This window comes from Tachyglossus aculeatus, chromosome 11 (genome assembly GCF_015852505.1).
Source record: "Tachyglossus aculeatus isolate mTacAcu1 chromosome 11, mTacAcu1.pri, whole genome shotgun sequence".
In the NCBI taxonomy this organism is placed as follows: Eukaryota; Metazoa; Chordata; class Mammalia; order Monotremata; family Tachyglossidae; genus Tachyglossus; species Tachyglossus aculeatus.
Window position 1 is genome coordinate 14,556,844 of NC_052076.1, and position 15,189 is coordinate 14,572,032.

Consider the following 15,189-nt stretch of genomic DNA (forward strand, 5'->3'; position numbering starts at 1 on the left):
AATCGAATGACCTAATCCTGGATATTTTATCAAGATACCACTTCCTGAAAAGCTGTGGGATGGTCAGAAGAAAGTTTAAGCCCTGTTTTACTTATCTAGTCCACATAATAGACATTTTCAGTGTTTTTTAAATCTTACACTGAAATATGGCAGTCACTTATCATAACAATAGGCTTTGAAGCTATAAATGCATATTAGTTGCATTTTGCAATTTAAAATGCTATTTTTGCAAAGATGCAACTTGGCCACAGAAACTGATCCAGGCTGAATTTAACACAAGTACTGAGTATTTTCTTTTAAAAAGGAGCTGAATTTTTTTTCCATAAAAATAGACTCAGCTACATTGCTCTCCCCCACTGTCCATCTGCTCTGTTCTTGTGTGAAGGCAGCAAATTAAAATTCATAATCTTCAGGAAGCAGTAGTCTCAAAAATGTTATTTTATTGCTTGAAAACAAGAGCATACCAGACAGGAACAGCAATAAGAAAAAATGGTATCTGCATTCAAACATTTGCCGGAAGAATCAGTCATATGGCCAGCCTCTGTTGCCAAAGTGAAATAGAAGATGGAAATAACCGTTCAGATTGAGTTCAGTTAAGAAACCTGGAAATTTGGGCCGAATCTGATCGACAATAAATAGTATTTACTGAGTGACTACTGTGTGCAATGGACTGTGCCAAGGGCTTAGAACACTGCCGAATCTTTTGGTGGAGTTTTCTCTAATTATCTGGATAATCCTCTATTTTGTTTTAACACTGCCTATTTACTTGAGGGCCTTGTCTGAACAGGTAGACGTGATTTTTTTCTAAAGATCATTTTTCAGGAGAAAGGCAACGTGCACCCATCAATACCTTGTCCTGGGCCAGCCTGGCTTGAGTGACAATTTGGGAGATCAACATGTCACTTTGACTGACAGACAGCTTTCCTCCACTTGATCTTTTCCAGCAGCCTCCTCCATACTCTGTACTTGTCTATGTCTACACTATTACATAAGGGTAAACCACGATCCTATGGGGTTCTATTTCTTGAAAATGTGGTTGTATCGTGAATGGTTTTTCCTGGACTTACGTGATAAATTAGGATTTTTTTTCCCCGTCAATCAGTGGTATTTACTGAGCACTTAACCGTGGGCGGAGCACTTAGTGCTTGGGAGAGTACAAGAGAGAAGGTAGACATGATTCCTGCCCACAAGGAGCTTATAAGCTTCAGAGGTAGATAGATACAAAAATAAATTATAGATGAATATGTACATAAGTGCTGTGAGGCTGGGAGAGGGGTAATATCAAGTGCCTAAGGGGTACGGGCCCAAGGGAGGACTTAGAGAGGGAAGTGAGGGTTTAATCAAGGAAGGCCTCTTGGAGGGGATGATTTTAGTAGTCCTGTAAAGATGGGGAGAGGGGTAGTCTTCAGATATGAAATGGGAGGGAGTTCCAGGTCACAAAAGAGACCTGGTCAAGGGTTCCCTGGTGAGAAAGACTAGATCGAGGAGCAGTGAATAATTTGGCTTTAGATGAACAAAGTGTGTGGGTTGGGTTGTAGTGGGATATCAGTGAGGTAAGGTAGGAGGGGAGAGCTGGTTAAGCGACTTACAGCCGACGGTAAGGAGTTTCTGTTTGATCTGGAGGTGGATCAGAAACCGCTGGAGATTTCTGAGGAATGAGCCAGCTGACAGAACCATTATTCACTGATATTTTATACCAAGAACATATCCACCCAGGTTGCGAAAATAAAGGTAGAGCTAGCACAGGTAAAATAATATCTCCTCATACTCTCTTTATCCTTTCGTCCCCAATCTCCAGTAGCTTTCCTGCCCCTGACCTTCTTGCATTTCTCTCCTTTCCTCTGGGCACTGTCGTTCTTTTCCTTTTTTTTTTTTAATTTGAGTACGGCAACCACTACAGTGCACCAAGTTTCCCCTAGCTCCCAGTGAGGCCAGCTCAGCAATTAATTAATTAATGTAGTTGTTAAGCACTTACTAAGTGCCAGGCACTGTACTAAGCACCTGGGTAGGTACAATATAATCAGGTTGGACACAGTCCCTGTCTCATATGGGGCTTACAGCCTAAGTAGGAGGGAATAGGATTGAATCCCCAGTTTACAGATGAGGAAACCGAGTCACAGAGAAGTTAAGTGACTTGCCTAAGGTCACACAGCAGATGAGGGGCAGAGCAGAGATTAGAACCCACGTCCTCTGACTCCCAAGCCTACACTCTTTCCACTGGGCTATGCCGCTTTCTCAGGACATGCTGCTTCCCTCTGTGACCAATCTGGCTTATTATTTTTTTTTTTTGAAACAACATCAGTTGCCACTACCTTAGCCTTCGCTTCCTCCAGTCTGCAGCCCTGCCTCTTTTCCTTAGCCAAAGGAGGAAAGATAAGGCTAATCAAGGGCAGGACGGGAGCAGTGGTGGAGGCGGCCTCGGAGAGAACTGCCTAGCTTTCCGCATCCTGTTCCAAACTCACCATGACCAATCAATCAATCAATCAGTTGAATTTATTGAGCACTGTGGGCAGAACACTGTACTAAGCACTTGGGAGAATACACTATTAACAGCGGTGGCAGACACGATCCCAGCCCACAACAAGGGGACGCAGGCGTGAATATAAATGAATAAATTATGGATATGTGCATAGGTGCTGTGGGGATGAGGGGGTGAATAAAGGGTGCAAACCCTAGCGCAAGGGTGACGCGGAAGGGAGAGGCAGAAATGAAGGCTTAGTCACGGAACGCCTCTTGGAGAAGACGTGCTTTCAATAAAGCTTTGAAAGGGAACAGAGTGACCGTCCATGGGATGTGAAGATGGAAAGAGTTTCAGTATCCCTCAATCAATGGTATTTATTGAACACTTACGGTGTTCACAGCACTGTACTCAAGCACTTGGGAGGGTACAAAACAGAGTTTGTAGACATATTAGCTGCTCACAAGGAGCTTACAGTCTAGACGGGGAGACAGACATTAAAATACACTACACATGGATGTGTACGTATGTGCTGAAGGTGGGGTAAATATCAAGTGTTTAAAGGGTACAGATCTAAATGCATAGTCGATGCAGAGAGGATAAGGAGTAGGGGAAATGAGGGCTTAGTTGGAGAGGCCTCTTGGAGGAGATATGACTTTAAAAAGGCTTTGAAGACAGGGAGAGTGGTCCTGTGTTGTACATGAGCAGCAAGAGAGTTCTGGGTCAGAGGGAGGATGTGGGCCAAGGGTCAGCGGCGAGATAAATGAGATTGAGGTACAGTGAGTTGGCGTTAGAGGAACAAAGCGTGCAGACTGGGCCGTAGCAGGAAATCAGTGAGGTAAAATCGGAGGAGGAACGCTGATTGAGTGCTCTAAAATTAATGATGAGGAATTTCTGTTTGATGCGGAGATGATGGATAACTACTGGAGGTTCTTGAGGAATGGGGAGTCGTGGTCTGAACATATTTTTAGCAAAATGATCCGGGCAGCAGAGTGATGCAAAGATTGGTGTAGAGAGATGAGGGAGGCCGGGGGGTCAGAGAGGAGTTCTGATGCAGTAGTCAAGGTGGGAAATAGTGTTTGGAGAAGCATGGTAGCAGTTTGGGAGTACAGGAAAGGATGGATTCTAGAGATGTTGTGAAGGTAGAACCAATGGGATTTGGTGACAAATACACTGGCTGAATATGAATGACGAGTCAAGAGTAATGCCAAGGGCTTTTGAATTGGGGAGGACAGCGGTGTTGTCTACAGCGATGTGGGAGATGGGAGAGGACAGGGTTTTGGACATGAATAAGTTTGACATTTCGGCAGGACATCCAAGTAGAGATGCCCTTAAAGTCAGAAGGAGATGCAAGACTGCAGAGGAGAGAGGTCACAGGGCTGGAGAGGTAGATTTGGGAATCATCCATATGGAGATGATAGCTGAAGCTATGGGAGTGAATGAGTTCTCCAAGGGAGTAGGTGTAGATGGAGAATTGAATGGGACTCAGAACTGAGCCCTGAGGAGCTCCCACAGTTAGAGGCAGGAGGCAGAGGAGCCTGTGAAAGAGACTAAGAAGGAGCGGCCAGAGAGATAAGAGAACCTGTTGTATTGTACTCTTCCTAGCACTTAGTACAGTGCTGCAAGTAGAAAGCGCTCAATAAATATCATTGACTGATTGATTTATTGAGAGGATAATGACAATGCAGCCAAGATAATGTTTCTAGATGGGCTCACGGTGCCAAAGGTAGCTGAGAGGCAGAGGATTAGGATGGAGTAAAGGCCGTTGGATTTGGCACAAGGAGGTCATTGGTGACCTTAGATGGGGCAGGTTCTGTGGACCGAAGAGGAAGAAAGTCAGATTGGAGGGGGTCAAGAAGAGAATTGGAGAAGTGGAAGTGGAGGCAGCGGATGTAGACAACTTGTTCAGGGAGTTTGGAGACGGAAGGTAGAGGGAGATGAGGCGATAACCGGAGGGAGTCTTGGAATCAAAGGAAGGTTTTTTTAGGATAGGGGATGCATGAGTATGTTTGAAAGCAATGGGGAAGGATCCATTGGAAAGTGAATGATTGAATATGGCAGTTGGGGAAGGAAGAAGGGAGAGGAAAGTGAGAAGGGATGGGTCAGAGGCGCAGGTAGAGGGGGTTGATATTGAGAGAAGGAAGGATATCTAACTCAGCTGTAACTAGGATGGTCATTTATTGGTTTTCAACAGTCCAGTTTTCAAATGGTTTGTCCTCTGCTGGTACAGATATGGCACCATATGCCTTCATGTCTGGAATTTTTATTCTAAGCCCCAAGCTCTAACAGCAGATTCTGTATCATGGAAGTATCACCTATGTTCACAGGGACCTGGGATAGGAATGCAAAGGTCCCAGAGAAAGTTTTGGGGTCAGGATTTCAGATGTCCTAGATGGATTACGGAAAAGAGCTGGGCATGATGTCATATTACTACACCTGTTTTGCATAATGCCTATGATGTCATGTGCATCTCTATGTCCTGTATCTGTGAAGGTCCTTAGTAGCCACCCCAGAAATAATGCCAGGACAGGACAGACATATGCATTCAGTAAGGTATCAAAGAAGAATGATCAAAACAGCAAGTTGGTTGCATTATGGGGTGGTCATAACATCAGACAATCCTGTAATGTGTACAACTCAAATTAATTTGCAAAATAAAATACGTTACAGTAATAGTTTTTAAATGATAAGAATCCTCATGCTTGAAGATCTCGGGGGGCCCAAGGAAAAAGTCAAAGTTCTATCTTCTATGGCTACTCTGGTCTACTAAAAAGCAGCTTTTCATTATGCTCTTGAGGCTTACATCTGAGCATCACTTTACCATAGTTTGGTTTTACTACTGAACTGCTCGGTTTAATTATTCAGGTGGTATCAAGATTAAATGAGTGCTCAGCAATAGGATCCAACCTGGGATTTTGTTTCATTTGTTTCTCTTAAACAGAATGGATACAATGGCCCGGTTGAAAGAAAGAAATACATGAGTACAGACTAAGCGACACAAGGGAAGCAAGATTATAGGATGTACTTCTTTTGATTAAAAGGAAGGTTGGTTATGGGCAATTTAACTGCAGTGGTTTTTAGTAAATTTGTACATTGTGAAAAGGGAAAGAATGATTTCTGATAAGACAATAAGTGATCTGCTCAAACATGTTATTTTAAAATCCTGATTAATTTTCTATAGGGCTAGAATTAAGTTGAAAGTTAGAAGAGATGAGAAGAGAAAAGCCACTGGTCCTACGGGAAACTGAATACGCAACTGTAAAACTCTAATGTGTGATGAAGGTGGCAACAAGCAAATGTGACCTTTTGGATTTCAAATAAGTACCTAAAATATGTATAGACTTTGTGAAATTAAAGGAACCAAAATGTTCCTTTTAAATAGTCTTGTTTTTCTAAAGCTACACAAATAGAAAGCAAACTTAAAGGATTTGTTGCTTAAACCTTTTAAAAGGAATTCCTCACTGAAAATAATACAAAAGCCATAAGAGTTGACGATCTCCCCATAATTTTAGAAAATCCCCCCATTTTTCATTAGTGTTGTAGAACAGAAACCCTTTAATGAAACTGTAGTCCTCCCCTAATTGTAGTCATAGTTTTCATTACACAAGTCACCTAGAGATCTGTAGTGGTCCATTATACAGGAGGCTTGTGTCCTGTTAGGCAGCTCAAAGTTATGAAAATCTTGCAGTAAAAACCTTCTGCTTCCCAGGGAGGTTGGGATATAATTAATGAGCCGGTGGTTGATGGTTTTCGACACCATGCTTAGCATGCTAATATCATTCACTAAAAAATGCAAAAATCCAAAATTAAATGTAAGAATTTCACTTATCACCTTACTGACATAAACATGATTACACAAGCAAGCCACTGAAGCAATAATGGGGATATCTATTTACTAATGGAATATGGCCATGAAGAGTTCATTTATTAAATTACCAACTCAAAATAAGTAGGGGCCCACCCCAGAGAGATTTTAGCATTATCCAGCATTTCGTTTCTCAGTGGGTCCTCTCAGGCATCCAAGATGAAATTTGTTTTTAATAGTGCAATGAAAATCTTAAAACTAAACTAAATTAATGAAAATTCGGCAGCATCTATGGAAGTGAAACAGTTTTTTGTAGCAAAATTGGCAAAAGGAAATAATATAATGACCTCATTAGCTTACTAGAAGTAATATCAGTTCCTACAGTCTCACCTGTCAGATATTCCAAGATCATCTGGAAAAGTTCTAATGGCAGAACTCTAAAATCCCCAAGTGTTGAGAGTACCTGAGACTCTGAGTCAGAGGCATTACAGAAAGGGTTGAACCGACGGCTGCTGCGTCTAAATTTCTGGTTGGGAATCAAGGTGAAGTTGGTAGGTTCGCTGGACGTCATCCTTTCCCTTATTCCATAAAATTTTTCTGGTGGGAAAATACAGGCGACACAAAAGGAAGGAGATCAAAGGCAATGGAAAGATTTTAAACACTGAACGTGTGACACTGTAATGGGTTATGAACCTTTTATCGTATCAGGTAAAATTTCAGTTTAAATTGTTAGCGTGACATCAAATTATTGGAGTTTCTTCCTAGTTTCTTATATTGTATTAATTTTCCCTTAAACACAGTACGTGGAAGCATGTCTAATCTAATCGCATGTATTTTGGTGGAAGACTCCATGGAGAGAGATGTTAAGATGAGTAGGGTGTGTACGTAGATGAGAATTAATCCTAAGAAAACAAAGATTGTGCAGGATGGCAGAAAAAGTGACAGAAATTCCTCAAAAAAGGATAAGCCCTCTAACATTAAGTACAGCCAATGTACATTTAAAAATACAGCATTATATTCAGTACTTTAATGCTGTGATGAAAAACAGAAAGCTATTAATGTCCTTTCAAGAAAATTGTAGCTTTCTTTCAGCCTCTCTAGAATTGAGTTCTAATCGTGTATCTTTGTACAAGGCAAGAGAAACAAAGAATGAAAAGAGTAAAGACTTCAAGGGGACATTACCCATTTTACATTTAAATTGGCCGACTCTAGTAAAATTAAGCAGATTGTAATTCTAAATACATGATGTATAACACCCAAACAAGCTATTAAACTAGAGACCTGTTAAATGAATAGTGCAAGACTGAATAGGAACTGAAAAGGAATGAATAACTCAATTCTGGTGCATATCATTAAGAATTACGGCTAGGCCTCATGGAGAGATTAAATCTCCATGTTTGAAGGGCCAACATTTACTGATGAGGGTTTATTAAAGCAATTAGACTATTTGAAACCTGCAGTTAGTAATTCAAAAGCATGATTCATGCTATGTATAGCTGAAACTCAGAAAATCAGTGATTTTTGTACCACTTCATTGCTCTATTGCAGGAAAATGCTACCGTGAGTCTCGCCGTAAATGCTGTGTTTTTTAATGAACTAAAACACTACGCTATATTATTAAAGTGTTAGACAAATATGATTGGGCAAAACTCATTTTATGCTTTGTATACAGAATGCTGTTTAAATTAATGTATTATTTATACAAATAAGGGAGATTAGACTCTAATCATCTTTAAATTGGTTATATGATAGTTGAAACATGTCAAATAAACTTATTACTTGATTGTATATATTTCGACATTTTAAAATGTAAGTTCAACTTACAAAAAACATTAAGCCCCCAAATAATCTGTACATTTTTAAATTATTTTTGATCAGATTTACACACTTAAATCATGCTGAACTACTTAATGGAAATATAAACTTTGCACGTTACCCTAAGATGAAATGGCAGCTCACGCTTCAACTAACGTCCAACTAATATATGACACAACCTGGTTAGGATTTCTTCTGCGATTGTAGAGGTCCAGTGAGCTTTCTAGAACACTCCACACATTCAGCTGCTTTCAACTCAAACTGGAAAATAAAAGGAAACGTTACATTTTCAGTAATATTAAATGTGCATTATAATAGCCAGAGTTTAGTGCTACTTTTTTAACCCCTGCCATTATATTGTTCGGATTTCTAGACTGTGAGCCCGCTGTTGGGTAGGGACTGTCTCTACATGTTGCCAACTTGACTTCCCAAGCACTTAGTACAGTGCTCTGCACACAGTAAGTGCTCGATAAATATGATTGAATGAATGAATAACCGTATTCGAGTGGGAAAATAAGTGTATTTGAGTGGGGAACGGGTAGAAGAGGGAAAAGAGGAAAGGCAAGAGGTGGGAAAACAGATCCCCATGTGAATAAGAGGGAACTGAATTCAGGAGGATTAGAGTTTAGGCCCTTCCTTTCATTTCAGGTTGGTTTATTCATTCATTCAATCGTATTTATTGAGCGCTTACTGTGTGCAGAGCACTGTACTAAGCGCTTGGGAAGTACAATTTGTTTAACAACCTGAAAAGAAAATGAAGACCAAAGACAGCCATTTGGATTATTAATGGGGACTTCTGTTGGTCCCTGCAACATGAGATAGGTAAATAATTCAATCCACGATGCACTTTTTCTTTCCTATACATTATCTTATTTTAAGGGGGAGGGGAGACTTTTGCCTATAGGAGAGGCAGCATGGCTCAGTGGAAAGAGCACGGGTTTTGGAGTCAGAGGTCATGGGTTCAAATCCCGGCCCTGCCAATTGCCAGCTGTGTGACTTTGGGCAAGTCACTTCACTTCTCTGGGCCTCAGTTCCCTCATCTGGAAAATGGGGATTGACTGTGAGCCCCCCGTGGGACAACCTGATCGCCTTGTAACCTCCCCAGCGCTTAGAACAGCACTTTGCACATAGTAAGTGCTTAAGTAAATGCCATCATTGTCAGCTCTGTGACTTTGGGCAAGTCTCTTCACTTCTCTGGGCCTCAGTTCCCTCATCTGTCAAATGGGGATTGACTGTGAGCCCCCCGTGGGACAACCTGATCGCCTTGTAACCTCCCCAGCGCTTAGAACAGCGCTTTGCACATAGTAAGCGCTTAAATAAACGCCATCATTGCCAGCTCTGTGACTTTGGGCAAGTCTCTTCACTTCTCTGGGCCTCAGTTCCCTCATCTGTCAAATGGGGATTGACTGTGAGCCCCCCGTGGGACAACCTGATCGCCTTGTAACCTCCCCAGCGCTTCGAACGGTGCTTGGCACAGAGTAAGCGCTTAATAAACGCCATTATTATTATTAGTTTGCCCTAATTCCAGTTATTTCTGCCATCATCCCACTGATTTGAACAGAATCAAACGTTCTGGAACTAAGAAGGAAGATGTTCTCCATCCCCGCTTTCACATCCTGTTCGGTCCCTGATGCTATGGAGGAGAGGCATTTGACTACCCCATTGGACAGGGAAGACTCCTCACCCTAAAAGAGCCACTAAAACTATAATAAACTGATTTATAATCACAAAACAGCCCTATTTCAAGCAGGCCGTTGGCCCCTATCGTCTCAAAATGGGGGGCAGAAAGAAGGCCACACTCCCACAACAACCACCCAACTCAGCCTCTGAGGCGATGTGGGGCATCCCCTCAAGAAACTCATGTTCTCATCCCTTTTTTACCACAGATCTGCCCGATTTTCCCCCAGATTTTAAGAGGGAAGGATTTCCCACCCCAAAAGGGGAGTTTTTAAATGTATTTGTCGCCTGAGGGGGCCTTGACTTCCCCCTCTTAGGACGAGGGCGGGAGGAGGCCGCTCGACGCTCCTCACCCTTTTCCCGCCCTCGCCGGCGGGCCCGTGACGTCATTAGACATTTCGAACGCGCCCAGGGCAGCGGCGCGAGGCGACGGCCCCACGCGCCACCGCGAGGGAAGACGCCCGCGTCATGAGGAGGATGCGCACGCGCCGAACTTAAAGCTTCCCTCCCCTAGCCCCGCCCCCTAATGAATAATTCATAGCGCGTTAAGATGCGCGCGCCGAAATTAAAGCGTCGCTTCCTTCTCTACACCCCCTTCATGAATAATTCATAACGCCCAGCCCGCCCTGCGGCGGTTTGGAACCCCGCGCGCGTGCGCCGAAATTAAAGCTTCGCTTCCTTCGCCCCGCCCCCTTCATGAATAATTCATACAGAGTTAAGCCCCGCCCTGCGGTGGTTTGGAACCCCGCGAGGCGCTCTTCTCCCTCAAGGCTGAGGGGATAGTCATTCATTCATCCATCACTCATTCATTCATCCATCATTCATTCATTCATTCATTCAATCAATCAATCGTATTTATTAAGCGCTTACTGTGTGCAGAGCACTGTACTAAGCGCTTGGGAAGTCCAAGCTGGCAACATATAGAGACGGACCCTACCCAACAGTGGGCTCACAGTCTAGAAGGGGGAGACAGAGAACAAAACAAAACATATTACCAAAATAAAATAAATAGGATATGTACAAATAAAATAAATAAATAGAGAAATAAATACGCACAAACATTCATTCATTAGTCATTCGTTCATCATTCATTCATGTATTTATCCATCAAGACTGTGAACCCACTGTTGGGTAGGGACCGTCTCTATATGTTGCCAACTTGGACTTCCCAAGCGCTTAGTACAGTGCTCTGCACACAGTCAGCGCTCAATAAACACGACTGAATGAATGAATCAATCAATTCATTCGTCATTCATTCATTTTTCATTCAATCGTATTTATTGAGCACTGACTGTGTGCAGAACACTGTACTAAGTGCTTGGGATGTCCAAGTTGGCAACATATAGAAATGGTCCCTAACCAACAGCGGGCTCACAGTCTAGAAGGGGGAGACAGACAACAAAACAAAACATATTAACAAAATAAAAAAATAGAATAAATATGTACAAGTAAAATAAATAGAGTAATAAATATGTACAAATCATTCATTCATTCATTCATAATTCATTAATCAATCCATTCACTCATCATTCATTTATTTATCATTCATTCATTTATTCAGCCATCATTCATTCATCACTCATTCATCATTCGTTTAGTTATCATTCATTCATTTATTCAGCCATCATTCATAGTCAGTCAATCATTATCATTCATTATTCATTCATTCATCATTCATTTATTTATCATTTATTCATCCATCATTCATTCATCATTCATTCAATCATTCATCCACTCATTCATCATTAATTAATCAATTAATTATTCGTTTATTATTCATTCATTTATTCATCCATCATTCATCATCCACTCAGTCAGTCATTATTCAGTCATTTATTTATTCATTATTCATTTATTCAGTCATTATTCATACATCCAGTCATTCATTATTCATTCATTACACACTCATTTATTTGCACATTATTAACTAATTAACTATTCATTATTCATTCATCATCAATGGATTGATTAAGCATTCATTCATTATTCACTTATTCATTATTGTTTAATTAATTGTTCATTCATTATTTGCTCATCCATTCATTCATTCATTTATTCATCCATTCATTCATTCATTCATTCAACGTATTTATTGAGCACTTACTGTGCGCAGAGCACCGTACTAAGCACTTGGGAGAGTACAATGCAACAATAAACAGACACGGGAGGGTTGGGCAGGCTGGGAGAACTGAGGCGATTTTATTCATTTATTCAACATATTTATTTGAGCACTGTGTGCAGTACACTTCACTAAGCGCTTGGGAGAGTACCATACAACAATAAATAGACACGGGAGGGTTGGACAAACTGGGAGAACTGAGGAGACTTTATTCATTAATTAATTCATTCAACGTATTTATTTGAGCACTAACTGTGTGCAGAACACTATACTAAGCACTTGGGAGAGTACCATACAACAGTAAACAGACACGGGAGGGTTGGGCAGGCTGAGGAGAACTGAGGAGACTTTATTCATTCAGTCAGTCATATTTATTGAGCGCTCACTGCGTGCAAAGCACTGTACCAAGCGCTTGAGAGAGCACACTATAACAACAAATAGACATTCCTGCCCACAATGAGCTCACAGTCTAGAGGGAGAGAGGGACATTAATATAAATAAATAAATAGTTAATTAAAGAAATGAATAAATTACAGATATATTCAGGCATAGTGGCTGGAGGGGGCCAGTGGGGCTGAGAGGACTTGGAGGAGTTGGGGGGACTTAGGAGTTGGAGGAGACTGAGGGGGCTTGAGGGGGCTGAGGGGTGGTTAGAGGATTGAGGAGCCTGAAGAATTTAGAACAGCTTGGCCTAGTGACCAGAACATGGACTCAGAAGTCGGAGGTCGTGGGTTCTAATTCTGCGTCTGCCACTTGTCTGCTGTGTGACCATGGGCAAGTCACTTCACTTCTCTGTGCCTCAGTTACCTCATCTGGAAAATGGGGATTAAGGCTATAAACCAATGTGGGACGGGGACTGTGTCCTACCTAATTCACTCATTCAATCTTATTTATTAAGCGCTTACTGCGTGCAGAGCACTGTACTAAGCTCTTGAATTACCTTGCGTCTACCCCAGCCTTAGTACAGTGCTTGGCACTCAATATGTGCTTAACAAATACCATAATAATAATATTAATAATAATAATCACAGATTATTTGAGACCTGAGTTTGCCCTTACAACTGGGGTTTTTTAAAACCTTCCCTGTTATTGGTCAGCCAATCAAGTAGGACTGGCAATAGGGTCACCTTCTTTTGTCCATATAGAGGCTTTTTCCACCAAACTGGGCTCAATTATTGATCATTTCAATTTCTGATGAAAAATGTCATGCTTGAAACTCCAAGTCATTTTCACATTTTCGAACTCTCAGGAGTTGGATGAGTATGAACCATAAATACCATTTATGAGAGGGTGAGAGATTCTTAGTCGAAATAACTATCCAGGCTTGTCTCTCCCTTATGGAGATTTAGGCCTAATTATAAAACACTGAAATCCCAAAGCTGGAGACTAAATCTCTCATCTCTCTAGCCTATTTTCTCTTTCTAGTGTGGCACTTATGCTCTTGAAGCCCCCCAAAGCACTTAAACACTCACCCCGCATCCTGTTTGCTGCAGGTTTCTACTTGTAATTTATTTTAATGTCTGCTCCTTTCCCCACCCCATATTGTAAATTCCATTAGTTTAGGGATTAGGTCTATTTACTCTAGTGTACTTTCATGCACTTAGCAAGTACTGAATAAATACATCTGATTGATCGGAAAAGACTTCGAGAGACCATGTAGTCCGGTCCCCTGCCTCCAGAGAGGTGGATGTGTAAATCATTCAAACTGTGGAATTTTTTTGGGATTTTTTTATGATTTGGTCTTTTTTGTTTTCTGGGGGAACAGGAGAGAAACAGCTCAAAACCATGCTCTTGGTTGGCTTGAGTGGAAAAGGAAATATATCATCATCACATACTATTAACATTTTGAACATCAATTTTCATCTGTTGGGCCGTGCCTTCTCTAGGGCTAAACCTATGATCATAAATGATAGTTCTAATCCTCCAGACTGTAAACTCTTTGCGGGCAGGGAATGTGTCATTTATTGTTGCATTGTACACTCCCCAGCCCTTAGTACAGTGCTCTGCACACAATAAGCGCTCAATAAATACAATGACTAGATGTGGAAGAAAGGCCCTGCCTCCACACAAGCCTATACTTAAATTATTCCGGCCAGATGGTTTCATATTCACTTCCAAAAGGTCTCCAAGATAGGCACTTCCTTAGTAAACTGTTAGAAAGTTCTTTAATATGCCTAACCTAAATCTAGCTGCAATTAAAGCCAAGTTCCTTGTGTTCTTTCCTCTGCAGAAGTGGAAAATAACTAGTCCACACCCTCCTTATACAAGAAAATTACTAAATCCCTCCATTTGCTTCCTATTTGGCAACAAAATAACTTTAACTCCTTTACCCAAATATTCCTTTGGTCTTTATTTCTAGATCCCATTTTCATTTTTTTCTGCATCCTTAATAATTACTTCACATCCGTCCCAAGTTGTTGTTTTTTTAAAATGGTATTTGTTAAGCACTTGCTGCGTGCAAAGTACCTTACTAAGTGCTGGGGTAGATACAAAATTGGACACAGCCCATGTCCCACATGGGGCTCCCAGTTTTAATCCCCATTTTACAGACTAGGTAACTGAGACACAGAAAAGTTAAGTGACTTGCTCAAGGTCACACAGCCGACAAGTGGCAGAGCCAGGATTAGAATCTAGGTCCTCTGACTCCCAAGTCGATACTCTTTTCACTAGGCCATGCTGCTTCTTTGTTAAGTTATTAGGTCCTGTACACTGGACCAGCTTCAGGTGATAATGGAGTGAGGCAATTACCTCAGGCCTAGAGCCAATGGACCAGCAGAGCTTGAAAATTTGAAAATAACTGTGGGAAGAGGGCCCAGGCCTGCATACTTTCCTCTAGATCATCATCATCATCAATCGTATTTATTGAGCGCTTACTATGTGCAGAGCACTGTACTAAGCGCTTGGGAAGTACAAATTGGCAACACATAGAGACAGTCCCTACCCAACAGTGGGCTCACAGTCTAAAAGGTGATCTAGAAGTAGATCACGCTACTTCTCCATGCTATGCTACTGCTCAGATCTTATTAATAACTAATGATAATTATGGTATTTGTTAAGAGATTACTATGTGTCAAGCACTGTTCTAAGTGCTGGAGCAACATAGTACAGTGCTCTGAACACAGTAAGCACTTAATAAATACGACTGAATGAATACAAGGTTGGATACAGTCCCTGTCTCATATGGAGATCCCAATTTCTCCCCCACTTCAAAGCCCTATTGAAGGCACATCTCCTCCAAGAGGCCTTCCCAGAGTAAACCCTGCCTTTCCTCATCTCCCACTCCCTTCTGCATCATCCTGACTTGCTCCCTTTGCT

At 41.5% G+C, this 15,189-nt stretch overlaps 1 protein-coding gene across 6 annotated transcripts in view; it reads right to left on the reverse strand.

Moving 5' to 3' along the window:
• FBXO47 (F-box protein 47) overlaps positions 1-10,181 on the reverse strand; it is a 29,176-nt gene extending 18,995 nt beyond the window's left edge. For 2 of the 6 annotated variants that reach the window (XM_038754881.1, XM_038754878.1), the window contains exons 1-4: positions 10,011-10,094; positions 8,200-8,339; positions 6,654-6,860; positions 6,071-6,241 (exon numbers count right to left, since the gene is read on the reverse strand). In XM_038754881.1, coding sequence (XP_038610809.1) covers positions 6,071-6,241; positions 6,654-6,834 — 352 coding nt within the window. In that variant the 5' untranslated portion in view covers positions 6,835-6,860; positions 8,200-8,339; positions 10,011-10,094. The other 4 variants (XM_038754879.1, XM_038754880.1, XM_038754882.1 and 1 more) reach the window with 4 other exon arrangements.
• Positions 10,182-15,189: the final 5,008 nt, after the last annotated feature.